Source organism: Aptenodytes forsteri, unplaced genomic scaffold (assembly GCF_000699145.1).
Source record: "Aptenodytes forsteri isolate BGI_AS27 unplaced genomic scaffold, ASM69914v1 Scaffold159, whole genome shotgun sequence".
NCBI lineage: Eukaryota > Metazoa > Chordata > Aves > Sphenisciformes > Spheniscidae > Aptenodytes > Aptenodytes forsteri.
The window spans coordinates 2,664,267-2,692,061 of NW_008794747.1; the positions used below are offsets into that span (position 1 = coordinate 2,664,267).

Sequence of the window (27,795 nt, forward strand, 5' to 3'; positions counted from 1 at the left end):
AGTAAGTTTGTTTCTCTGCTAGTTACTGACCCCAAAGTCATGAGTAAGGGATCGTGAATAATGTGTAAAGGCTGTAACTGGTTCAGAAAACCTTTAATTGGCTAATTAAAAAAAGCCCTATAAGGGGCTGCAGAGAATCACCCAAAATGTTCCTAATGCAGACTGACGTTTTGATTTTCCCCAAAGTTTGAAGCAAGACTTTTGGTATGATCACAGTTTTGAGTTAGAGAGGGTAGAATTACTTTCTTCCAACAACTCATTCATTCCTCCAAAGAGTGCTGACACAATCAGATCTCTCATCAGGGTTTAATGCTAAGTCTCATAGCCCTGAAGCAGCACAGAAATCTCTATTTCCTGAACATTTCACTGACCTGTGGTGTTAAAGACTTGCCAACTAAGACAAACCATTAAATGAGCAGGGAACCACAACAGTAAAAATATTGCATGAAGCAGCCATGGCTGGTAAGACCTCAGGGTCTAAATCCAAAAATATTTTATCATCTTTAGTGGAACTATTGCTCTTTTCAGAGGCACGGATTGAATTCCCTATTGTGGAGGTAGAATTTGAGACACACCACACACATGGACCTGGCACCAAGCTCCAGTGTGATCCACGCACGTACTGGGACATCCTTGCAGTGCTCTGGCTGGCACGTATTGCTGTCGGGACAGCCCAGCGCTGACTGCGACTTGCAGAGCGCACGCTCTCTGCATCTGTGCGCTCATGCTCTTACAACACTTCAGCAAAAATGATGCTGTTGCTCTTTTGCAGTTTCCTTACTCTCCACTGTCAATGCAGGTTTAATTATATGCAATAAACAGCTATCTGTACTTGGAGACTTTAGATTAAGTTATCAGTCAAGCTGGGGCTTAATCTTCTCGGTTTGCAAGCACGGAGGGGACCAGTCATTTGTTCTGTTTGTGGCATGACAGAATTACAGGGTAATTAAAGCCAGAAGGGACCTCAGGAGGGCATTGAGCCCAACCTCCTGCTCAAAGCAAAATGCATCTGTAGTGTTCAGGCACCACCTGGGTTGCAGCACTGGCACTGGAGAAAAGGGCCTACCTCTGAGTACCCAGGTTGTGACATATGTTGTGTATTGGGGGCTGTGCTCTACCATCATATCAGCATTATGATTTTTAGCACATCCTTACAATAAAAATCCCATTTTTGCTGATGACTTTCTTCAAACATCCACTTTAATTTCCTCCTAAAAAAATTCTCATTTATGCTCATTCTAAAGATGGTAAATGCGTTGACAGTTTGGTGCAAGTTTTCTCTGTTCAAAATTTGCTCGACTTGTCCTACAGATGAGCCTTAGACTTCTCAGTTTAGTCCTCCTGCTCTCCATTAACTCTCTGAGTGTGCATAATCAAAAGATTTCTTTTCATACCAGCAAAAAGGATAGGTTAAAGTAGAGAGAGATTTCTGAATGTAGTTGTATTTTTCATTTTATTCACAGCCTCCCTCATCCTTCTACCAAAAGCTCACCATAATGTGCGTATCCAGAGGGGTTAAAGGAAAAGCAAATATTGATTGTCTCGAACTAAAGGTGGTACATTCGCAACTACAAAAGTGAAGCAGTGAGACAGATGGAGCCACATCATAATATTTAAGCATAAAGGTCAGGGAGTGAGCTGCAGAGTGGTTATATTCAACAGTGCTTAAAGAACAGGGATTGCTGCTGCTGAGATTTGTTAGAAACCTGTTTAGCTGCCACAAGCATGAATATATCCAAACAGAAGCATCTATCATCATTAGAATGATAACCCCAAATACATTTATTTCTTGTTTGGTTGGGCTTATTCTTGTTCTTACTCTTAATCCTCACAGACTTTGGACTCAGCCTAAACATCATTTGATTTTTATGGTTGGCTTCATTAGCTTTTAGTGCAATTTCAGTGGCTCAGTTACTAAATCAAATCCACTGTGATTGTGGTTGCATATGCTTCACAGGCCTCTTGAATATGGCAGATGACTTGGAGGCCCGTTTCTCCTTTATTTTATGCTTTTTGGACCAACAAATCCTTTTGATTTCTACCTTCTTTGTGAAATTAGTGCTGTTGTATCTGCACAGACTGTTTGAATTTAGCAGTACAGAAACAAAGATGAAAACATTCTGCCTGGAGGAAAACCAATGTCAAATATTCCCGCTTGGCTGTCCTTGTTGTCAGGATATCTTCATATTGCGTTGCTTAGACAGTTCCTGATGCATGTCTCTGTCAGAGCTCTTATTTTATGACATATTTTGTTGTTTCCTTTTCCCTCCTCAGAGAATGATAAAATTTATCTTTTGGGGTTTTTTTGGGGGTGTTGGGACGTTCCTTAACACATACTATGATGATTTCTTTTCACAAAGATCACCTAGAAGAGGAATCCCCCTATTAAGTATTCACTGCCTTGTCATCAGACACTGCATTTAGTATTTGCTGGATTAAACCCCTGGTATTTGCTGGCTTCCCCTTCTCCGAGATGTTTACCATTTCAACCAGGGTGAAGCATTAGCTGCATTAATAGGGGTACAGATTTAACCTGCAACAGTCCAGAGCAGTGGTCAAAGCAAATGCGTATTGTTAAATAATGGAATATTTTCCATTCCTTTGCATAGCGGTCCTTTGGGATGTGAGGGCTAAACAGCAAATCAGGCAAGAGCCTTGCCGGCTCTAATTACACAGCTTGCTTAGGCCGTCTCCGCTCCGGCAGTCTGTCACTAATCCATGTGTTAGTGTAGAAAAGACAACTGACTCACTGTGGAGGAACTTGAAACACTTAAAAAAAAAAAAGAAAAAAGTCAGAATGATTTAGCGTTTTCTTTTTGCACCAGTATGCCGTGGCAGTAGTGGCATGAGGTATTTGGAAGGCCCGGGCTTTCTCTGCCCTCTCTCCCTCTGTGAGGCTCTTCCTCACAGGTAAACAACGGAGAGAGCCAGACTTCCAGCTATTCCTCGGTTGCCTCCACTTCCCCAGCAGGAAGGATCGGGGAGAGGGGGTGAGGAGGCCCAGCCAGCGCTGTGTGCCCACTCCTGCCCCACCACAAGCCAGGCAGCCTGCCAAAACGCCCTGGGAAGCCGGCCTGTCCTGAGAGAGGAAGGGGCACGCTGTTGGCAACGGACTCAGGGTAAATCCTTCTCTCCCTCATGCATGTTTAGGGGCCAAAACATAGCAGAGGTGTCTCAGGTGTAGGGTGCTGGGGGAGGTGAGGTCCTGCCTGGTGCAGTGGGCACTCTGGGAGGGAGCCATGGGCTGAAAGGACGCGGAGCTGGGGCAGGCAGGGCCCTCCCGGGGGCTGCGGGCCTGGCCTGGCCGCGGAGCAGCAGCTCGAGTCCCTCTCGGGGAGAGGCTGCCCTGAGAGCCGAGCACATCTGTCAGCTCATTGTCTGCGCGGAGCGGAGAACAAAGAGGACAACAACAGAAAAAATGCAAAATGCATTTAAAAATACTCTTTCATTTCCCTTTTTGCCAGAAGCAGAAGTACTTAAATAACAGAGGACAAAAGCAGCTCTTGCAGAATTTCCAAGAATTGGGAAAAATAAAAAGTCCTGTGAGAAGGACTGTTTTTAGGAGACTTCCACCCCTGTCCTGCCAGACCTGGGCATGCAGTCTGGGGAACCCCCACAGAAATGCGCCCAGGAGCTGCCTCCCCCTCTCTAAAGCAAACACCAGCCTTGCGGCTGCAGTATTTCAAGTCATGTCGGTTCGTTTGGATACGTGTCCCCTATTCATTTTAAAATCAAGCTTTCAGAAAGGTATGAGGCAATTTTTTTTCCCATCAATACTTTTCTTCTGCAAATTGCTTGGCTAAAAGGCTCAGTGGAATATAAAAATCAAAGGGGTAGAGATTAAAATCTAAAAAAAAAAAGGTAGTAAGGAAGACATTGCTAAAAGATGTTTCTGGGAAGTGTGGGTGACAGTAGATTTAAGAAATATTTGTAGCCAGATGAAGCACCCAGTCTGTGTACAAATGTTCTGTTACTACTGATGTACTCTTATAGCATGGGGGTTACTTTGATGGTATTCCATAGAAGGGGATCAAATTTTATTTTCCTCTTATAAATACAATTTTATGTAACTCAGAATGGAGACGAGCTGCGTGGATGTAATTAAGAGCAGAAAGACTTCCAGTGGTAAAGAGGTAGAGGCTGTTGCACACGCGATGAGATGCTTTTACACCGAGTACGGTGAATATTTGGTGCTTTACAGTGACTTTACACAGGACTGCCAGTGACGGTCCCTCACAGCCCGCAGTGGTGGCAATGCAGAGGTGCGGATCCACTGTCAGAGATGTTGGGCTTGTTCCTCGATCAGAGGAGATGTATTGCTAGATATCATGTGCTGAGGTTTCATATTGCACATATAAGAAACGAGTATAAATAGTAAGAGGGCATGCATAACAGAAATCTAGCACCCTATATAGCTGGTTTCCCAGTTACGGTAAGAATCTGTCTGTGTTGAACTACTTCTAGAAAAACCTACGCTCCCGTGAGAATTCAGAGCATCTGCCAGTTTCACTGTGCAGCACCTCTAAAAACCAGCCCTGAAGTGGCTCAGTTTGCTTGCTTCCATCTCCGTGCACCCCATACGAGATCTGGATTTTTAGCTAGTCCTTCCTCCACCTCCTTGCCTGTTCCACCACTTACCACACTGGTGGGGAGCCATGTGATCTTAGCTTAAAATAGCAGAAAGTTTGCTGAGCTGCTGACCAAATGGGACCATTAACAAGTTATCTGACCTTCTGGTGCCCTCCATCAGTCAAGCTGGCTGAAATCAAGTCTGGTAAAAAGCAGATGTTGCACCTGTGCTAAATATTTCATTCCTCAGTTCAGCTAATTTCTACATAAACATGTAATTTTAATATGTATATAAGCCTTTTCCTGGTGAGAGGAGTGTTCAATGATGTGTTTAAATTAAATGCTGTTGCTTTTGGTTAGGACTGGGAAGGTGCTTGCAATTAAGTCCATTTTGAGAGCTTTGCTAACTTGATGCCCTTAATTTGTCTCCTTTTTTTAAGGCAAGCTTTATGATTTTTTAAAAAAAAAGTGTGGTTAATATTGTGATATTCTTCTAGATGGGCAGCAGATCTGGGAAATGGAGGCAACAGTGGACAAAGATAAGAGCCAGCCTGTAAGTATGCAAAACATTGGATGTCCTCTCCTTGGGCTTCTCGGACAGCAAGTTGTATTCAAGGGATAGTTTTCAAAGAGCGTCTCAAAAGCAGAAAGAGCAGCTATCTTACTGATGTGATGAACAAATGTCAAATGCTTCAGCAGTAAATGTGTTGCAAAAAGAAACTATTCATTTAGCAGTAACCCACAGCAAATGGAATAACTGCTAGATTTTGTGTTCTTGCAGAAGACTCTATTGTATCAGCCCAGTCCTCTGCAGGATGCTGGCTGTCCTGACTTCCTTTTGCCTGTATGGAAGTCTTGGGTGCTCTGTACTTTGCAGGACAGGATTTGTACTATAGTATTTAAAATGAACATTGATCTTTCAAGGGAATGAGCCTCTTTGTTCACTTTGCTTAATGGGACCTTACTGTAGTCGTTCAGTGCATTTAGGAGCTAGCACTTACATTGCCATGGGCGATGCCTGCTCTTGTGGAAGAGAATGGGAGACTAGCTGTTAATTTCCATGGAAGCGGGATCTGGCTACATATAAGTAAAAAGCCTATAGAATAATCAAGTTTATTCTAACAAAAAGAGGGAATTCTGCAATACATACTTGTTTATCAAGCACAGCGTGACTAACAGTGCTGCCGCATTTATCACCATTCTGTGTGTTTTATTTGTATCTGAGACTTCTTTCTCTAAGTTCAGGACAACATCAAGTACCAGAGAGAATACAGCACATAGAAACCAGCTTCTTAGTACCAAAAATCTTCTAGTCTTTCACCATCTGCCCTTTTTTTCCTTTCTTCTTTTTATACCCTTCTTTATTAGGGATGAATAGGAAGATTTCTCTTCCTTTATGCCTGGATGCATAACAGAATCTGTGGTCAGCCTCAGTTGCTAATTCTATATTGTCACCTTTCGTTGTTTCAGAGCATGCTTTTTGTAGAAGTACCAGAGTACCGTAACAAGCACATTCGCACAGCTGTGAAGGTGAATTTTTACGTCATCAATGGGAAAAGAAAAAGAAGCCAACCTCAGCATTTTACCTATCACCCAGGTAATTCTCAAGGACAGAGCAAGTTGTTGCCTAGTTCTTATGAGCAAGATTTTATTTTCTGCTATGTTGTTTTCTTGCCATTATTTGAGGATCTAAATTTTACTGATTTAATTCAGCTGAGTGCAGCTAAGCACTCAACAACTGTTCGGTTTAAAGGATGCTTGTGATTTATGATCAGGAACTTCCCATAAATTTAAGGGGACAGTTATCTTGGCAATGGGCTGATGCTGCCCCATTCACTTGATGGAAGTTTGCCAACAGCCTCAGTGGGAGCAGACTCAGTCTGTGACATGATGTGACCCTGTGAAAACCATGAGCGTTGCCTTCCCCAGCTGACGTGTACAACAGTAAGATAACATCAGATCTGGGAAAGTAACAAGGGCTTGGTATGGAGGAAGACGAGCAATATATATTCTTCAGAATGAGGCTGGTTGAGAAAAATATGAACGCTTTTCTGATGTTCTTCCTCTTGGGAATTGGTGAGCCATGTCACAATAAATGCAGTAGGATTACTAATGAGATTCCCAGAATTTCTCAGCTTTGGCTGGGAGAAAAATATTGTGAGAAAATCAGAGTATTGTGTTTGTGGAAACCAGAAAGCATAAAGTAACAGTACCAGATTTTTTGCAAGCTTCAAAGTGATGTCTTAATTTAACTGGTTTCTAAGGATGGGCAAACATTCATTCTGATTCTTACTTTGGTCTCCTCCAGGCTGAAAATCTCTGGTCCTCACCATGAATTTATGAACTGTATAGGATATCACCACTGTGAAGTTTTCATATAGTTGCTAAATTGAGAAGTACAATACTATCTCAACACGATCTCTAAAATAGACCACTTCAGAGAAGCAAACCTTATACTTCCAAAAAATAACCCAGTTGCATGACTTATATGGTTTCCATTGTATGGTATTTCTGTACTGAATTTTGGGGAAGATTTGACAAAAAAGCATTAGAAATGTGAAAATTTGTCTGTAGCGGACCATCATTTATCCACACCAAGAGTCACACAGCTCTCACTGTGTGAATGGTCATTTAAAATCATGGTCTTTAAATGATGGTGTCAGAAAGATCTTCAGCTCTCAGTACTGGGGAAGTTACATGTACCAAAGGAACTAAAAAGAAAGCCCTAAAATAGTTCAACTGTGCCTTTGGTCACTAGTTAAATGTTTGACAGAAAAAGATAAGTTGTGTATGTCATAGGATTTCTAGTTATTCAGTCTTCCTTTGAGGTGGAAGTACTACAAGAAACACCTATTTATGGCTTCTTATTTTGCTTATGTTCCAGAATGAGCTAAAGTATTGATTTATTCGATTTTCAGAAATTCATGGTTAAATAGATCATTAAAGATTTTAAAGAACATCCTGATATAGAGTGCTTCCAAGAGAGGCTCTGCCATGGTTGCATATGCATGATTTATTAAACTCAATGCCTGCGAGATACGAGCTCACACATGCAAATCTTGTAAACAGCTTAAATGTCTTATTACTTCAAGGAAAACCTCTCTGTTTCTCATCAGCTTGTTACGAATAATGTCCTTTGCATGCTTTATTCTAGTACCATCAATCAAAACAGAGCCCATTGATGACTATGATCCAGCCTTAATCTGCAATACAGTACACAGTGGTCTGGGAACAGTAACACAGCCTTACTATTCACAGCATACAATGGTCACCGAATCCCCTTCCTGTCTTGTGGCCACTATGGCTCCTTGCCAGCAGTTGCGCTCAGGCCTTTCTTCTCCTGATTCTCGATACCATCAGCAGAATCCGGCCGCTGTAATATACCAAAGAAGTAAGAGCCTTAGCCCGAGCCAGCTGGGCTACCAGCAATCCAATTTGATGGCTACACCGGTTGCTATTTCAGATGCCCATAGGTCAGTGCTGGTGCACGCTGGTTCTCCAGGCCAAACTTCAGCGGTGCTCCACCACTCTCCAGGCAACCAGCAGTCTTCTCCAGTGATTCACTATTCTCCAACAAACCAGCAGCTGAGGTGTGGAAGTCACCAAGAATTTCAGCACATCATGTGCTGTGAAAATTTTACGTCCAATGTTGCAAGATCCAGCCAGCCCCAGGTCAGTCAAGCACAAAGGTTAAGTCCAAGTTCATATCCTACCGTGATTCAGCAGCAGACAGCCTCAGGCCAGCGAGCAGCAAAAAATGGACCACCGGTTAGCGACCAGAAAGAAGTGTTACCAGCTGGAGTCACTATTAAACAGGAACAGAATCTGGACCAAGCATATCTGGATGACGGTAAGCACCGCTCTTCTCTTGTATGGGTTGGTTTGTTGGAAGGAGGGAGGAAGTTTAGGACTTAAAAATCACACTTGTTCCTCTGCACAAAACCAACGTGGCCTCCTTTTGATGAGTGTGGATATTTGCTGTTTGCTCATGCTGCATTTTGGTCTTTCATCAACTGCATTTTTGGTAGATGGCAATGCACTTTGGCAACCGAGCAAAAAACATAGTGTTCTGCAGAAACCCTCTGTCTTGCTTCGTGCCATGGAGTGAGCTGTCAGGTTTCAAGCTGTTTCCATTTTGTTTCCATTTGCCAAAGGTTAGTTTGGAAAATGGAGAATCTGAAACAAAATGCACTTTTAAATTATTTTTTTGTTATTCATATCAGGGCAAAGTCCACTTTGTAAAATGCTTTTGTACATTTTGTACCAAAAAAAAAGCCCATTGAACAGTCTATCAAGGCCTGTAATGAATGGGGTAGTGCTGCAGGCAAAACTATTGCAGATGTTCTAGATGAACAGTAGGACATTGATAAGTAAAACAATGCTGTTTCTTTGTTGTGAGCCCAGCAGATTTAGCCTTTAGGAATGAATATAAGTTAGAGTAAAGCTTTCTTTGAACATATCCTGCTTATTCTTAGGTAGGCAGCTATTGGCAGCCTGGTTGATTGGTTCTTTTATTAAAGTATGTTCCTTGCAAGAGGAAATCAATGCAAAGTTAATAGTGCAGCTGGGCACTGCAATCATAAAGGCCAGTAGCAAAACCGACATCGATTTTAGTGGGAGCAGAGTGAGGTTGCTGAATATATTGCTGCAAATATAGGGTGTTCTTATGCATGAAGTACAGACCTGATTTTCACATATATTCACTGCTGCTGTCCTCTCAGTCTAGGCAATTGCATGCATGGTTTGATCTTGTGAATGTGCACCATTATGTGCTTTGTAAGCACCCAGTAGTTTGGGATTTTTCCTGCAGTTACTCACCTAGAGTTGTGAAATTGTGCCCATGAAAGTTTTATTTTCTTTCACTTAGGTACTGAGTGCTCCGTGGCTGTATCATGTACAGTCTTCATTGCTGCTTTTGTGGGCAGAGTAGAGTTTGGATGGTTTTCTTCATTAGTCAGTGTTTGAAATGTGGTTGATATAGCTTTGGTGCCATCACAGTAAAATCTGGAGAGTTTTTACTGGTCCCCTTGTTTGAAGAGGAGTGTTGAATTGGGTTTTAACAGTGTATTTGATTTAGGAGATTTGCTGGATCTGCAAGAAAATAGCTAAGTAAAATCCACTTCCCATTCGGGGACTGGGACATGATAACAAAGCAAGATAATCTTTCTAATAGTAAAATTGAACACTGTGTTTTAAGGTACTTTTAATATGAGAAGCTGAGAGATTTTTCCACGTTTCTAAAAATACTTGGTACAAACCTTGTAAAAGAAATAAAAAAGAATCTTGAAGTTAAAGCTAGCAAACTTCAGAGTCAAGCCAAAGTCCACTTAAATGAACTCCCAAAATGGACTGCAAAATTAATTTCACTGGGTTTTGAATAACAGTAACATCTAACTATAGCATAGCTCACAAGGGCTGCGCTCGACCTCCGTGCTAAGAGGAGCCATTAGGCAGAATAGCAGCAAGTTAGTAATGAAATTCCAGGCTTCTGCTTGGCTGACTGGATCATCCTGAATTGATTTCAACTAGAGATTAATTTATCAGTTATGCCACCCAAGTCAGGCCAGGCGAGATAGGCCACATGCAGTCTCTTTACTGACCTCAGTGAATTTACATTAGTTAGAAGTGTGACTTGGAGAATTGTGATTTACTTTAGGACTTTGCAAAACATTTCATTCTGAAATATTCAGGACTTGAATTGAAAAGCCACTTTGTTTGCTGCTGGGGAAAAGTGACTCAGAACATAACAAAAGCCATATTTTTCCTGACTAGAAAGTTTATTTTTGTGCTTTATAGTATTAAAAGAAAGCAAACCCAAAGGATTATGGAGGCTTTACCCTCAAATCCCTTTTATCCAGAAAGCTCTTCTGAGATAAAGTGAGCTGTTAGGTCTTGCAGTGATTTTTCACGGATAGATACCGAGATGATGGTTCCCCAGCCACGCTTGGCATGAGTGCGCTGCACTGCCGCTGATGCACAGACACTTAGGCAATCACTGTTTCGGTGTCTCATGCTTCCCTTCGCTCTTCTTCCCTTCCCCCATCTTCCTCCTCCCTCTTCTTTGTTCTTCTTTCTCCGTATTTCTGCTGACAGTCCAGCTTTCGTCCCTTTCTACGGTTGTGACCTCCTCTCGTCAACTCTTGTCCTCTGCCTTCGTGGTTAACGCGTAGCCTTGGTGTTTTGGACTTTCCTTCTATTCTGAGCTTTGCCATGAACTTCTTGACTGACCTGGGACAAGCCCCACTCTGTCAATTCCTGATTCCTGAAGCTGTTGCCTCTCAGAGTGGGTATGCTCTCCCAGTCTTTGAGCTCTCCTGGAAGTGACCAGAGAAGAACATCTCATAGCTAACTGTTTCTCTTTACCTCTTCCAGCTTCCTGCTGCCACTGGTGGCAGGACCCTTCATTATTTTCTTATCTTCCGTGCTGTAAAAAAAAAGTATTTGTCCTTCTTCCTGAGACCACGGTTTGTTCTTTGCTCAGGGCCTTCACTGCTCCACAGGGCACATAATACTGGGGACTTAGCATACTTAACCTCTCTTCACCTCCTGCCTTGTAAAGATAAGAGCTGGTTCCACCTCCACGGGAGGATTACAGTCAAATGTGTGACCATAGCTCACAAAGCTGTAAGGTCTCAAGGTTGAATAGCACCAGCAGTGTAGCCAAAACAGCATGGGCCTTAAGGCAGGTGATGGCAAGTATTTACCTATCTTCTCAGGTGGGTTTTGTCATGTGTGAGGACCTCTTTGTGCAGTAGCTGCACAACTGATACCATCCATACTGGCTACCTTAATGGTAACTTTAGCATGTCTGTAGCTCATTTCTGACCGTACTGCAGATGTAGAGACCTGCCATGTGCTTTCTTGGAAGGAAACATTTGCCCCTATTCTCCTCTTACCCGTGCTACCTCAGAACAAGAGGTGCCCAGCTCAGCCTATGCAGCCCCCTTACAACTTCTCAGCTTTCCCCTCCCAGACAGAATTACGAAACACGTGGTTACTGGAAGGAAGGCTCTAGCTATCAAGTCATATAGGCTGGATTTGGAAATGCAGCCATTAGGGAGACTGATGCAGGTTAGACATTGCCACACGTATGTATACCTTCATATACATATTCCTCCATATACCTCCATATTTCTCTGTTAAAAAAAAAAAAATCCATAACTTTTTGATATCCAATAGTGTAAAGATGAATCCTCAGAGGAAGGGACTATTCATGAAAGATTAGGAGAAACCTTTGTTACACACCTCTGCCTCAGAGATTCATTACTGTTGGAAATACTTTGGGAGCGAAGCTAAGCCATGGTCAGGAGATCCTTCAGGACCCATCTGGTGTCCAGGCTAATGCTGGCAAGCAGTGATTAGCTTCAAATGCAAGTGAAAGCCATAGGACGAGAGAGTGCTCAGCACGTTTCAGCCAAGGCCTCATCTTAATATTGTTCGTAACCAAAACCACCAACAATGGTAAAAGTTACGCAAACAACCACAGAAATATGTTGACAAATAGAACTTAGTTCTTCCAGGACCTTCAGTGCAATCAGATTAGCTATTTAAAGCACAAACCCAGTTAAAAAATTAGTTATTTGCAGCACCGTCCAAAATCCCTTGGTGGGGCAGGATCAAGAAAGAGGGTGACTCAGGGCTTGGGGCACTGGTCATGCCCTGGACTGCCCATGCTTATGCTGCGGAGCCAGAGGTTTCCTGAGTAGCCCTGGGGAAGCCACTCAGCTGCCACGTGCCACAGTTCCCCATCTGCAACACAGAGATACGAGGATTGTGTGACAAGAGCAATAGGAGGATAAATGCATCACAGACTCTAAAGCACTCAGATGCAACACAATCTACAAGTACCTTGTAGAGAGTGTCAAGTATGGTGTTAGGCTCTTTCCATATCCAAATAATGGATGTGTAGCTGTTGTCTTGAATGTTATCAACTTGCCTGCCTTAGATTTAGTTCTTCTTTTCTGTTCAGCTGTCATGTTGTGTGCTTTTTACTTTACAAAGAAAAATTATTGTCATTATTCAAATAGTAACTATCTAACCACATCTGACACTCAGAACTGTCTGCTTGATACAGCAGCTCTAAATTATTTTTGGTGCACCAGTAATCTTTAATGGGGAGGAGAAAAGCAAGGCAGATGCTTGTGTAGTGGTTTATCTGACTGCCGATCAGCAGAGATGTTTTATAGTGAACTCGTGTATTTCACAGAAAATTTCAGACACAGCAGATATTTCTTGAGAAAATGGATCTGCAGGGTGTGCAATGTGGTGCTTGTAAATCACCCAGCACTTTCGATCACCTTCACTACGAGCAGTGTGTTAATTTGGGCAGTTTTGCTCCCCACCACAGTAACCATTGCCCTAACCATGGGTCTCATCCAAGACCATTCGGAGTGTGTTAGGTTCCTACATTTTCTTTTTGTATTCTTTCATTCAGCAACAAGAAAATCCACAGTCTGTCCCCACAGTGGCATGAAATGAAATTCAAATCCCTTCTTCCCTCCATGCTCAGGAATAATCTTTCTTTTCTGACCAGCTTTTTTCTCCTTAGGCTGGTAGCTGTTAGGCGCAAGCCTGAGAAGGGTGTACCTCCAGGAAACCCTAGGTCTCCTGGGGACCCGAGAAGCAAAGCTACTGTGTCAGCCCTGAGTAAGCGGTAGTTGGGGACTGAGCTCTTTCCTGCCAGCTTTGGTCTCTTGCCACCCTCACCGCAGCACGCAGCAGCCCACTCTGTATCCGCGCTGGTCCCGTGTGCTCCTCGGGGAAACTGGCATGCACGTGCAGATGAAAAGAGAGGGTCAGTACAGCCAGGAGGGAAGGACACAGGGCCCCTCCTCGCAGCCGGCGTGGTCCTTAGGGCTTTGGCTCGGGTGCTAGCACGTTGTGAGCATCCTGCTCGCCCTCCCCAGCCCCTGCACAGTGGATGGAGGAGGGGGTGGCACGAAGCCAGCTCTGTCAGCTTGGTGCCAGCTGGGGATTTCCCTGTGCTGGGGGAACCTCAGCTGCACGGTGAAGGCAGTTTTAAGCCCTCCATGCATTACAGCAGTGGAGCCGCACTAGCAGGGGCCAGGGGTCCGGCCGCCTGCCTGGCTGTAGAGAAGCTACTTTTCTCTCTTAACACTGTATTGATTTCATCCACAGAAAGCACAGAAGATGGTGGCTTTAGGAGCATGTTTTAGTTTGGTTTATAGTTGTTTTCATCATGTGTCCATGCACAGAGTAAAATAGCAATACAGAGCAGAGGGGGAAAAGTTCCTGTTTCCTGGCATTTTAGACAGGAGTGAATTTCAGTGTTGCAAATGGGCTGTGGTTCAGTTAGAGCAACAATTTGCATCAAAAAAAGCCACGCTCTGCTTTTAATTAGAACTACTTTTCATAGAAGGTGTGGTCATTTCTGCTCAGGCAGAGTTTGACTAAGAGTGAAGCATGTACGTTCTCAAAAACATTTCGCTCAAACGCTCTAGCAAATTGATGTATTCATCAGACTCATTCTTGAAGCTGTGACTCACTTTATTTCAGATTTTCTGTTCTCTGTTGGGACCTTACAGCACTCCGTGGGTACACTACATGCTTTACTTTTGGATCACTGCTATTGTGGGTTTGTGTCATATTAGGATCTAAGTATCCCAGTCATATCATAGAATCATAGAATGGTTTGGATTGGAAGGGACCATAAATATCATCTAGTTCCAACCCCCCTGTCATGGGCAGGGACACCTTCCACTAGACCAGGTTGCTCAAAGCCCCATCCAACCTGGCCTCGAACACTTCCAGGAATGGGGCATCCACAGCTTCTCTGAGCAACCTGTTCCAGTGCCTCACCACCCTCATAGTGAAGAATTTCTTCCTTGTATCTAATCTCTACCCTCTTTCAGTTTAAAGCCATTACCCCTTGTCCTGTCACTGCATGCCCTTGTAAAAAGTCCCTCTCCAGCTTTCTTGTAGGCCCCCTTCAGGTACTGGAAGGCTGCTATAAGGACTATGCCAGTATTGCTTTTCTAGAGGCAATATGAAAAGAGAACAAAAAGGTGGTTCTGCTTCCAAAAACCTGTCACCACCCTATAGTGAAGAATTTCTTCCTTGTATCTAATCTCTACCCTCTTTCAGTTTAAAGCCATTACCCCTTGTCCTGTCACTGCATGCCCTTGTAAAAAGTCCCTCTCCAGCTTTCTTGTAGGCCCCCTTCAGGTACTGGAAGGCTGCTATAAGGACTATGCCAGTATTGCTTTTCTAGAGGCAATATGAAAAGAGAACAAAAAGGTGGTTCTGCTTCCAAAAACCTGTAGTCTGTTGGCAGGAAGTAGAAAGATCAGTATATGGAGAGGAAGGTCTCCTGGGTTGTGTCTGCTCTTGGCCTTTCAGCAAAGTATTTAACTTCCCTGTACCTCAGTTTACCATTATTAAAAAGTATCTTGTTATCCTTCCCTCTAGTACAGTTAAGCATTTAATTCATTCATGTTACTAAAACTCACATGGATTCTCAGAAAAAAAAGCTGCATACCTGAATAAGAACTAAGTATTTGTATTGTTACGGCAGGCTGGCATCTGATGTTCTTCTTCACCTCTAAAAACAATCCACTATTCGAAAATTCAGACAAATCCAGCCCCTTTTCAAGACTGCTATTTCCCCAGCAGTCTTTCTGAGCGGCTGTCCTGCTGCATAAAAACATGCAAAACAAAACAAGGCGAGAAAAAGAGAAACCCATACATCCAAAATCAGCAGTGGAGGAAGGAAGAAAATAAATCAAGTGATTAAAACCATAGTTCCACTGGCACCTCTTTGTTCTCGAGCTCAGGAATCTTTAATTGGTGCAGTAAGTGCCCGCAGGCAAGTTGTGTTACAAAGCGTTTCCTGTTCAAAAGAACATGCAGACTCCATTAGGAGACCACGGGCACCGCCGCCAAGAACTGACACTGCAGGATGGGTACGTGAACACTCTCTCTCGATGCCTCGATGGGCAGGGTCCCACCACGAACTGATGCACCAAGACAATAAACCCCAATTCTAGCAATTTGCTGGTGGAAGGCATGCCACCATTTGAAGGCTAAACCAGTGGACTGTTATCAGCAGAAAGCGCTCAGTTTTCAGAAGGCATCAAGCAATTTTCAATGATAGTTTTGAAATACTGGCAAAGAGTTACTTGAAAAAAATAACTTGTTCATGCAGTTGGGAATTGAAAGCTTCTAAACCACAATAAAGTCCTTTCCCAGACTTGCTGTCCATTTACTCCACGCTCATGGCATTCCTTAGACGGTCTGAATCACAGACAGCAGACAGCTCTTATAAAGAAGACCATAGACACCCATCTGTTGGAAGACATCTGCCAAAATAGACCATACATTTACTTTTATTCCTTCAATCCACTTTCAATTTAAAGGGATAACAACAATAACAGTTTTCAGTCCAGTGACACTATTCATCCAGCGCAGAGAAACGGTAATGAATTAAAATAATTCCACTGCAGAAAGAAGCAGAGAAGCTTTTTCTGCTCTTACAGATGGGTGAAGCGGGGCACAGAGCTTTTAAGCGACTTGCCCCAGGTGATGCAAAAAGTCACTGGTAAAACTGTAACTTGCCTAGGGGATCCCAGGCTGCCAGGTCCCCCCAGCTGCATCCCTCGCACAGACGTGTGGGTACCAAAGGCACGTGCAGCTGTTGCCCGGGTGCGCAGGAACTGGGGCAGCACTGGCTATGCCGTAGGTTGTCAAAACACGTGTTGCACTAGAGGGAGGGATTGGCAGAGCTACTCTCTCCTTTTTCTGTCTTTCCACCAAACTCACTCCTCTCATGCTGTATGTATCAAAGAATACTACCTGCTTTCTAGAAGTGAACGATTGATTGCTGGCAAGTAATATGCTACCTGTCACTGAGAATAGGTGTGTCTATTAGAAACACCCTCATTTCTTAGGACAAAGTCTGGAGACAGAGCAAAGCTGTCATATGAGCAAGTACAGGATGTAAGGAAAATGAATCAGTGGTCTTCCTGCCAGCGAGGGGTGACACTGGGTGTTTTACACAGAAATTCTTTCAGTTCAGTCAAAATCATAACTGTTTTGACAACATTTTTAAAAAAGGGGGCTTTGGAGATGAGAAGCAAGAAATGAGCAGATAGGAAATGGCTTATAACAAAACTGTGCAAAGCAGGAAAGGGGGTTAACTCCTTCTAGAGCTAAATTCACCATTTTGCATTGAACCAGAGAAGCACTCTCTGGAAACCTTTAACAAGGCTTGTTTTACACTTAGGCAGCTTACCGCATAACTATGCTGGTTAAGGTGGTTGATTTTTTTTTTTTATATTGCTAACGCAGCTATTATGGTAAAAGCCCTTGTATAGACACAGCTCTGTTGGTGTAAAAACACTGGAATCAGCACAGCTTATGCCAAGTCAGGGAACCACCACCAGCTGTTTCACTGAAAGGCTTTTGTACTGGGATGACTATGTCTGCATTGGAAGAAGGGTTTCACCAGCAATGCCAGCGCTGCTAAGCTGGCTAAACTTGTAGGGGTAGCTACAGCCTATGTAACAGAATGGATTTTCACATGGGCAGTAATTGCACGAGCTCAGCCTGCTTACTTTGTATGTTGACCACCTCAAAATGAATCCTAATGTTAGTAACTTCCAGCAAAGATGGTACAACGTGCTGGATTCATTTATTAGAAAGATGCTCTGCTGAGGAACCTGCAGCTAGGTATGTATTTGTCCTCACAGTTTATCCTGTTATCTCCCTTTTAAAATTAGCACAATGTAATTGAATAAATATAACCAGTGAACTGGCTTACATCCACATGGCAGCTCAAAGCTTTTGCTAATTCTCTGCAATTTCATTGAGAGTTTTGGAGTATTTATAGCAATTTAAAAGTCCCCGTGCAGGTGACTGCAGCAAAATGCAAGAGTTATTTTTTTCTTAGTGATCTTTTCAAGTCCGATCCAAGAAAAACCAAAACATTAAAAATAGGAAGCGTGGTGTTTTGGTCTTTCAAAATCCAGGCAGACAAAAATGATGCAACTTTGGGGGCAGGGGGTTGATTACATGATTTTAAAACCAATCACATGATTATTAGAGGCCTGACTCATGAACCTTGAATGCCTGGGTTTGGCATTGCTGCTCTTCACAGTTTCATTTGTTACAAATTGTGTTAATGTTAAGATATGCAAAGGTGGAAAAAGGGTGGGGTCTTTTCTCCCTTTAAAGTGCAATATAATACATGGGAGGATTCAGCTCCTGCTGCAACGGCTAGCGAAAAGGCAGCTTGAGCCATTTTTGAACTGCACTTCTGAAATCTTGCAAGCAGCTGCAAAGAGCCCTGCTGCTTTGAAAAGTTTGGACAACATCTGCACATTTCTTTAATTATTGTGAAATAAAATGCCTGGCAAGAATAACCATCTTAAAGATATACAGTCTGTTTATGGTGCAAAGTGAAAGCCAGTTATAGTCTTCTACTATAGAAAAATGGCTGGATTCTCAGCATTATTCACACAAGCAGAACTCTTCCAGTTAAGGTCACATCCTGGCAGGCAGCATGGATAGTTGATGTGGGACTTTTTGTCTGTATAGATCTTCTCTCTCACAAGAGTGAAGACCTATAGGTGATTAATTTAAAATCCTTTTTTATTCCACCTGCTTTTCACACTTTGTTTCTTATGGAAAAAAAAAAAATTATAATAATAAATCCCTGGCTATTTTTAAATAAAAAATAAAAAATTGAGGGTGAATCATCTGAATTTCCCATCGAAGTTAGTTTTCTTATGAGAACTCTAAATAGTGCGAGCCACTTTTCTCCTCAGCAGAAGCTGGTATGGCCTTATACTCCCTGGTCATTTTATAGTGCTGCTTCTCACCAGTTCCAAGAGACTTCTGTGCTCTAATTTGGATGCAGTATGTTTTCAGAGGAATTTTAAAAGCAGACTGGACAAATGTACAAGAAGACTGTCCTGCACTGGCTACCAGAGGTACTAGATGACCTAATAGGTCATTCCTACTTCTCTGATTTGAAAAACAAGCAGCACATCTATAGTCGTGCCAGCAGGAGAGTCAGAGATAGGGGAAGAAGAGCAAATACTTGAAGACCCTAAAACTCCCTTCCCAGCATATTAGCTCCTAATTTGAATTTTCAACCAGCTGCTGGCTTTCACACTCCCTCTTATTTTGTAATATAACTTCTTCTATGTTTACCAAGAAGAAACCAGAGGAAGGTAAAAGCCAACCTAAAATGTATAAACGGTGCAGTTGTGACTGGATCATCACGCCAAGTCCCCAAGCTTCAATTTTGCAAGCACAGAAATCTGGGCGTACATCCAGCTGTGAATTTCACAGATGGATCCTCTCTCTAAAAGGGGTCTGCACAAAAACCCTAAATCCAAGTACTCCCAACTTTGCAAACATTCATATTTTTCAGTTTAGGTGCACGTCTACTAGAAATACTACCGTCTGTTTGGCAATTAAAACTCTGATCTCTCTATTTTCACATGACTAATGGTCTGATAACAGTGATAACTTTGAAAACTTGGTCTTGAGTTAGATTTAACCAGTGTTAGGTATAAAAGAGTTAAATCTTCAGCTCCTGTTAACTAGAGTAAAACCACTGAGGATCAAAGGGCTTCAACAGTGATGCCCCTGTGACTCAGCAGAGCAACACTACTTTAGTCAGTGAGAAACTGGTCGAATGCTCTTCATCTTCCTGCAGGTTCTCCTAATCCACACAGTTCCCATTTTAATCAAGCCATGTCCTTCTGTGAGTTTTTAATTTGGAAACTTTGCACTCCAAAACACAGGCTAAACTCTGCCCCCAGCTGAACAAACACGATTTCTTTAGAGTGAAATCGTGGTTGAACTAGATGTAGTGAGAAAAGCATTACTGACTTCTGCCCATGGACGCTGAAGTGAGTGATAGGTTTGCATCTGAGGGAGAATTTTTCCCCACAGATAATTGTCAGGTGTGGAAGTAAAGGACAAAGCAGACTGTCCCTTGCTTCCACCCAGTGGTGTGCATTTGGGCACGCTTTGACTTGTGGGTGGTGGGAGGGTGCTGGCAGTGTGGCGGTCATGTGCCAGACCTGTTTGTGCACCAAAGCAGTGTGCACTGCATGACCAGAAAATCTTGAGGCCCTGCAGAAATAGCCAGATGGTATCACAGCAAAGTGACAGCGTAATTTAGTTCTTTTTCAATGCTTACGTGCTGATTTGCTCTGCCATTGTGCAAGGACTCTGAACCTTCGCTTTTAACGTGCAAAGAATAATTTGGGCCAGGGTGAAAGCAGCAGTAAATTAGAGGAGTGTGAGTTTGCAATCATTCCCTCTGATCATCTCTGCCAGGGGAGTCTAGTCAAAGATTCCCAAATTGTGGTGTGGTTTGGTTTGGTTTCTTAATGATGAATGACTTCATCATCTGTGAATGAATCGAGTCAAATGTAGGACAAATAGTGAGACACATGAATGACTCTTACGACATTTGCAATGTCTCAATCAGTGCTGGTTTATTTAGGTGGTTTCTAAGTTTCTTTGGAAAGACTGAGAATGACTAAGTGAAGGGGGAGCCACTTCAGAAGTATGGAAGTCAATGGTGAAAGTATTGTGACAGTTCAACCTCCCTGGGTTAGATATCTGTCATTATGAGCAACACAGTGTTGGTTATTTTGTAAGAGCTCGGTTCCAGGAGACTTGGTAGCCACAAGGCCAGAGGAAGCTGGATGATGTACCAGACGTTGCATTCCCTTTATGGTCAAATACCTCCCAGTGCTCGTGCTGGGTCTTCATCAGCCACTTTTTGGGTTTCCAATTCTTATCAGGAGGCAGCAGGGCTGTTCTCCAAAAGTGTCTGTGAAGGTTCTGACTTTGAAAGGCACCTGCCCTCAGGCGCTCTGTGTGATTGTGGTGCATCCAGCTTGCCCACAGGCGGCGCCTTTGGCCGCTGCTTTCCAGGAGAAGGGGCACTGCTGGGGGCACACAGGGCACTGCCGTACCTGTGCTGTAATCACGTTTCATGGGTCTGCCAAAGCCACTGAAAAATAAGGCCCAGCATTTCTATAGGTAAATGGTCACCAACCTAGGAAGCTGTCCTTAGGACTTGGGGAAGTCCCCCAGTTCAAGTCACTGGATATGAAGTACTTATAATTTTGTACAAATTGATGTTTGCAAAGGCTGGAAGTAGTCTGCAAACACTGGCAGCTCTAGGCATTGGGCAGGTCCAGTGAGCAAACTGGCTTGGTTTAAACCAGAACTGAGGCAAATCAGAGGAGGACTTTTAGCAGCTGTATTTTTTAATTACATTGTGTTTTGTGGGTCTTTTTTCCTTAAAATTATATTTAACTTTTTTTTGTCTGATTTCTTCTTCACACACGTTCATTTGCTTTGAGTGGGGTGCTGTCTTCTTCCTTGGAAAGCATCCCAAGATACTGATTTCCAGCAGGTGAACGCTAGGGTGAGATTTTCAGCTAGGTAGGCTGGGTTACATGAGAGCTCTTCTCCTGCGGTCATCCTGCAGCTTCGTGTCTTCAAATAACTTCTACTATGTTTTCAGATATGTTTCCTTTTTAAAAAAAAGCCATTGATTTGAATACAAATTTTTCTTCAGTATAAATTTTATAAGCTATTATTAAAATAAAAAGCACACAAAACTATTAAGTCTGTTTTAGAAATTAATATCTGTGGACCTTTGTTTTATGCTTGATTACATTTCATAGCTCTTCCCATCTTCAAAACTAGTGCAAGTTTTAGATAAAGATTAAGACTTTGCAAAAATTCAGGCTGTTCTGATAACGGTCTTGGTTTAGATGTAGCATTAAATGCTCTTCCAACTTTTTCTGTCATGCAGAAAAACATCTCTGCTTTTCAAAAGCCACTGCCAGGTGCGAGTGTCTCTGCAGAAAGGCTGGAAGAAACCTCTCCCGTGTGTGGCATTCCAGTGCAGCTCTTGCTCTCGGGGAGCGTACCCCGGCCGTACAAATAATCTAGCCCTTAACCACAGTTAGACTATAATATTGACTAGCATTTCAACAGATTGTGGTCAATATAACAAGACATTCATTTCCTCCCGGGTATGCAACGAGAGATGCACACAGTTGATGGCTGGTTTATTACAGGAAGCTCGTGTTGCCGCACACAGGCACACTGCGCTGAGGTTAGCTCAGCTTGGGAGGATCAGAGGCTGAGGAACGAGAGTGATTAGCCAAGGGCAGCCTCTCCCCCAGCCTCTGCAGCAAAGGTAACTCGCATCGTGCCACATGGACCAAAACCTCTCAAGGATTTTTCTTTTCAAGATGTGTGCTGCATTCAGCTGACAGGCAGATGCACTAGTTATCTGGGGAGTCCCTGTCTGTGGCACCTAGACAAAAATGCTTTGGCAGACAAATAAGCAAGGAAATTAATTTTCTTGTCTTTAGAAAACAGTGCGCACCATCGTGCCTGGATAGATCGAATTTGTTATGATAGCAAAACAAGTTCTATGGAAACCATTGTGAACCCTGGAGTAAGGCTGCCCAGGAGAGTTGGGGAAAGCCGCTTTTGTTTGTTGTGCTTGGCATCGTTTTGCTCTGGATGAAGATGCTTTAATTTTGTGGGGAGACCCAAGAGAGCATTCCTCTTTTTCCATACCAGAAAGCCTTCCAAGCTGGCATAAACGTCCCCTCTTTCCAGCTGCTCCTTTCCAAATACACTGTGCCTCCTAAAGATAGTCCTTACAGTGGCTGGGGCTGGTGGAAAACATGAAGCCTGCATGGATTAGCACAGGAATTCATTTGGGCTGACGAATTGGGTTTCCCTCTATAAACAGCACTAGTGTTTTCATCTTCTGGACAGCACAGCAAACTTCACGTCCTCTTGCTCCTTGCCCTGGCTCTCCTGTGCTGTGAAACGCCTGCATCCAGGCCAGCCGTGGTAAAAGACACATTAAGGCCTGCTTATGGGGGATGGAAAACAGCAGACGTTCAACGAGGCGTTTTCAACTATCTCCCTCCTCAGACAGGTTTTTTCCAACCCTTTAAAGAGGTGGTGGGGGTATTTTGGTTTTTTCAGTTTATTTTTCTTTCCAGGTAAAAGGGAAATTAAAGTAATCCTTACTCCACTGGTTTAGTGACCTTAAAAGCAGCCCAAACTATATATTTTCTTTTCTTCTTTGTTTAACTTCAGCTACAATGTGCTCATCATCTGCAGGAGTTAGGGATTCTCTAAAGAGGATTTTGCTTACCCCTTTCCCCCCAGGGCTTTGGGCACGCAGAGGCTGGGTCACAGGAGCACGGCCCTGCACTGCATCACTGCCTCATGGGACCATCCTAGCCCTGCCAGGGAAGCACCCCCCAGCATGCCACCGAACACCTCTGCTGCAGCAAATACACTTTTGTATCGCTTATACTTTCTTCTATAGCTTACTTGGTTAATATAATCATTAGGGTTATTAATCACCCAACATTGTTTCCGTCATTGCTTGGGAGGGGAAAGACATGTAAAGGCCAATTGTGTGATCAGGCTACATTTAGTGGTGGTTTGTATTTACCTGACTATTCAGTAATGGATGATTTTGTCTGTGTCACTGAGTAACTGAGAATGGAATTAGAGTTGTGTGGATAAAAATGGGGGACTTGGGATTCAACTGTCAAATGGAAGAATTATTTAAGTAATAAAGCCCTGTCCCTTAACTTTACTGAATCACCATGTCTTCACATGTATAACCCACAGCCCATTAAAAGTTTGTTCCTTGGAAATAAGTCTCAGCAAGCCCCCACCTCCTATAACAAGCTGCAGTCTCCTGCGCTTTCAAGGCACTCTGGATCCAGCTGTTCTCCACCTCTAGCAGGGGTGTCTGCCCTGGGATAGGGGGAAAGAAGAGGGGATTATTGTGGCCTCGAGAGAGGGCAGGAAACCGAAATGGGCATGGGAGAAGCATACTGGAAGGAAAAGGTGCCAGGGGTAAAGGCGTTACCCTCATTCATGTATAACCTGCCCTGTTGCTGAATCACGGTCTTTTTATAGGTAACACATTATACTCATGACAATATGGTATTTTAAAAAACAAACTCTACAAAAAAGCAGAAAACCTGAAAGTGGATAGCAATGCCATAGTGTTTTGGAAGTTTATCAGTTTACAGTGTATTTATTATGATGCAGTTCAAGGTTTAAGCATTGCCATGCTTTCAGAAGGAGCAGAAGTTGGGGTCAGGATGCTGTTGGCTGCAACTAAAATCTTTTCTTTGCCACATCATTTGATGTAGATACCTGTTTGTGCAGTTCCTGATCACCACACTCTCATCTGGTGTGGTTGTGATGGAGTCAAGCACCGTTCCCATTAGAGTGATGAAGAGGCTGCCCCCGGGACCCAAGAGGGGTCCCAGGGTGCTCCTAGCAGAGGAAGTGCTGGCTGGGACATGGGCTTTCATGCATAGTTGCTTTAAGCAAGCTCACTGTCTGCTGAGGCTTTTGCAGCTGGAGCATCAGCCATGCTGAATCACATGAGGGAAACAAAACCCAGCAGATTTCCAAAATACTAACAGCTGGATGCAGATGACATTTCTGAATCAAGAAGAAAAAGAAAAAGCCCAGCCTAAACCAGCCACTCTCCTGTTGCTCTCTGCCCGCCTTCCGATGCTGCCCCCACGCAGCGGCAGGGCCAGGCTGAGTGCCTCGCACAAGCGGGTGAAGAAATGCAACTGGGGGATGTTTCTGGGGCACCTAGGACAGGTGATGAGAAGGTGGGGAGTGCCCACTGGAGATGGTCACCCTCTTGAACCATAAAAATGGCCTCTGTCTTTGTGGCCGAAAGGCTGCAGCCCTCTCTATCCTGATCATCCTTCAGATCTCAGCCAGGGTCAGCAGTGCCCAAACCCTCTCTGGAGACTCTGCTGGCTGTCGCTATTAACAGTGGTGATTTGCAGCCCAAATATAAACTGCGCTATTATTTTTAGTGTTGATTACAGTCATGTTGAGGGGACCCCCTGAGAGGAAAGCCCTGTTGTGTGACCCGTGGCACAGCTGGGGCAGAGCACGCTCCCTCCCCACCCTCTGTGCTGACAGGCCCCGCAGGGATGTTGGCTGCTGGCTTGGCCGTGAGACATAACCGATCTCTGCTTGATGGGGCTCTCCCAAGGTCACTGGTTGCTGTCAGCACAAAATGGGGGAGTTTTCAGTTCTGCAATGCTCCTTTTGCTCTCTCCCAGCACCCACTGTAGCGTGAGCCTGCTCTGAAGTCACCATGGCTTAAACACCCAGTTAAACTTGAGTGCATTTTAACTTCTTGGCTGAAAAGGGGGAAGACCCAGCCTCTTGGATAGTTTATCTTTTCCCACCAGTTAATTACTTTCATTTTTAGGTCTCTTGATGTGGTATTTTTGTAGTACCTAGAATATTCCCTCCCCTTTACCAGGCACCTGCCTGTTTTGCTGCTGCTGGGCTCAGCGATACTGTGGCCAGCAGGCAATTCCTGTGTAGGTTGAAGTGTTACACCCAGACTCACTGCCAGGCAGTCCTGCAGTGCTGAGGAGCATTGCGGGAGCCAGAGCTGGCTGGGACAGGCTCTACAGCGCATGCTACAGCCCACAGCCAAGTCTCCAAGCCTCACAAGTTATGGGGCAGCATGGGTTAGGATGGACAGACGTCCTGTTGCTTCAGCTGGGTTTCTCCCCATCATGGCTGCTCCGCTGTCCTTCCCCTCCACGTTGAGCTTGCGGCAAAGCACAGCAGCTGGTGGTAGTCAGCCATCAGAGCTGTTCCCATGTCCTAGAGAAGAGATTATGGCAGCGCTGTGCAGTGTCGCTCCATGATGGTGATGATGGTGAAGTCACATCATGGTGCTGCATAGACACGCTGTGAGCCTTCCTTATGATGACGTTGCAAGGAGCATGCAAGGAGTCAGCATTACCTCCCCGCCCATGAGTCAGCCCTTACTAGTACAAAAAACCTTCCCATCTCTACTTGGCATCCCAAAGGACAACCCCCACTTCCTATTGTAGGACATCCTCTATTGGTGTTCCTCAACGCTTGTTCCGTCTTGTCTGTCAGGGAAACATTGGGTACAGTCTAGGCCAGATTCTGAGAGGTGATGCATGCTTGTCTCTTTGTGTATTTGATTTTTTTAAAAGTGGCTAGATGTCTAATCCACAGTGATTTAGTTGAGAGTTAGCTACCAAAATACCTTTAAAAATCTGGCCTTGTGGAAGATACCCGGTGGCTTGATACGGATTCATTATGCTGTGTGTGTTAGCTGGGGCATTTTATTCGTGCTGGCAGTCACTCTCCTTCCAAGACAGCTCAGAAAGAGTTATGGTGATCTTGGCCTTCAACTTTGCTACTACTGTGTCTTCCAGCTGTCTGTGGCTAGTTCCCCAACTGCAGGACAAACAGTATTCCTATTCAATGCACGTTCCTAGCTGAGGGGACAGCCTGCCAATTGCTTCTGAATGTGTTCTGTAGTCAGATGAGATCATATCAAACGCAAGCAAGTTTTATCTTTATTTTAGGCAAGAGGGTGTTTTATCACCATGTGGTTCCAAAGCCTTCATTGTTTGGTTGGAATTCACCCAGGAAGTGTAGCAATGGATGGTTAAATACAAACTAATAGGTTCAATATGAGCTACAAATGCAGAGCTTGGGAGCTGGCTGTGTAAGCTCACGTATGAAGAAGAATGTTGTCATACGGCTGATGAGAACTTGGGAGTGATTAGGATGCTCTTGCTAGGTACTTGCAGCATCTTGCAGCATGCCCCTGAGACACTGCAATGAGCATAGCGTTTCGCCTCCTGCCTGGGTTGCATGGGGATACACACAGCTCTCAGACCTCACAGCTGGAAAATTTGGGATGGCTCGTCATTAAATCCTGGGAAGGATTCCCTGGGGCAGTCTGTTTGGGTGGTTGTTCCTACATCTTGATCTGGAATTGGGATGGGAGGTCTGCAAATAATTGAGGGCTAATTTCTGAACAAATGTAGGTTATTGCTATTGTGGTGAGGCTGGGAATTGCCCAACCTCAATAGCGCCGGCTGCACATCAGCTAAAGATAGTCACCTCAACAGCTATTGGACATCGAGGAGCTCAGTTCTATTTCTCATAATTTATATCCCCCCTTTCCATACTGAGAACAAAAGTTTTATCGTTTGTGCCATTGAGTCAAATGGAACGTTTTAAGTCTTTGGATGATACATATACATTTTTCTTATTCTCTCAAGCTATTTACTGTTAGAGGTTGCTGGCCTTCTTGAGGTGAGATGCAAAGTCAGTTGCAGTATCTGCTCCCCATAGTCTTTTGCACTGCTTTTTGTACGTATAGGTGTCTCTTATAATTATCTCTCCCTCTTGGTTCATAATGATCTCTGATTTATACATATACTCCATAATATTATGTAATATTTTTATTATTACATTATTTTATGTTAGAAACCCCTGCATGGATGAGAACTCCATTGTGGCAGATGCTGTATTGACTTCAAAGGAAAAAAAGCAGTTCCTGCCTCAAAGGACTTACAGTCAAAGTGCAAAATAAAAGCAAACAGATGGATGTGGGCAGATACGCAGTATCTTGTATGTGGCACCTCCTTGACATTGTTATATGTGAATTGTAACACACTGTCAATAACTACTTAAATATTTAATGGTCTGGATTCTTTCCAGCTAACTTGGGACTTGTAATTGTAGCCCCAAAGTTAGGCACTCAGCTGTGCTGGACTCCCATTGCCAAGACCCGCAGACCTCTCTAGTGGTGCCTATCGCTTTCCGTCTCCTGCAGAGGCACGTCCTGATGCCAGGGCTCCTAAAGCACTCACCATTCAGTGCCTAATGCAAAGGGGGGAAGAATCTGGCCCGAAACATTCATTTGCTGAAGGATATGGAGTCATGATAGAAAAATAATCTGTACGCAAAAGTGATTTCATGTGTTCCCCTGCTCCGTGTTTTTCACTACAAACAGTGTGCCTACTGCCCATAATCCTCTTTAAAATAAGGCACATAAGAAACATATGCCTTCTTCGCACTCACTGTTCCAAAGTTGTTTATGAAAGCAGAGTAATTGCAAGCAGAAGGTTATTTGCATGCCTGTTCAGAGGAGAGCTTGGTTTGTCTGGCAAAATTGTTCGTAGGCCACTTGTGCATCTTCACTGTTACCTTGTGTTGTGGTGTGCCCCAGCCGGCAACTAAGCCCCACACAGCTGCTCGCTGTGTCCCAGCTGTGTCCCCTCCCAGCTTCTTGTGCGCCCCCAGCCTGCTCGCTGGGTGAGGAGCAGAAAAGGCCTTGACTCAGTATAAGCACTG

General features: G+C 43.8%; 1 protein-coding gene across 1 annotated transcript in view; it reads left to right on the forward strand.

Annotated features, from left to right (window-relative positions):
* The window catches only part of NFATC2 (nuclear factor of activated T-cells 2), a 98,478-nt gene that overhangs the window by 60,059 nt on the left and 10,624 nt on the right, over window positions 1-27,795 (forward strand). The window contains exons 7-9 of the mRNA XM_009274061.2: window positions 5,067-5,122; window positions 6,040-6,166; window positions 7,724-8,419. Of these exons, the coding sequence (XP_009272336.1) occupies window positions 5,067-5,122; window positions 6,040-6,166; window positions 7,724-8,419 (879 nt within the window). The remainder of the gene's footprint in view (window positions 1-5,066; window positions 5,123-6,039; window positions 6,167-7,723; window positions 8,420-27,795) is intronic.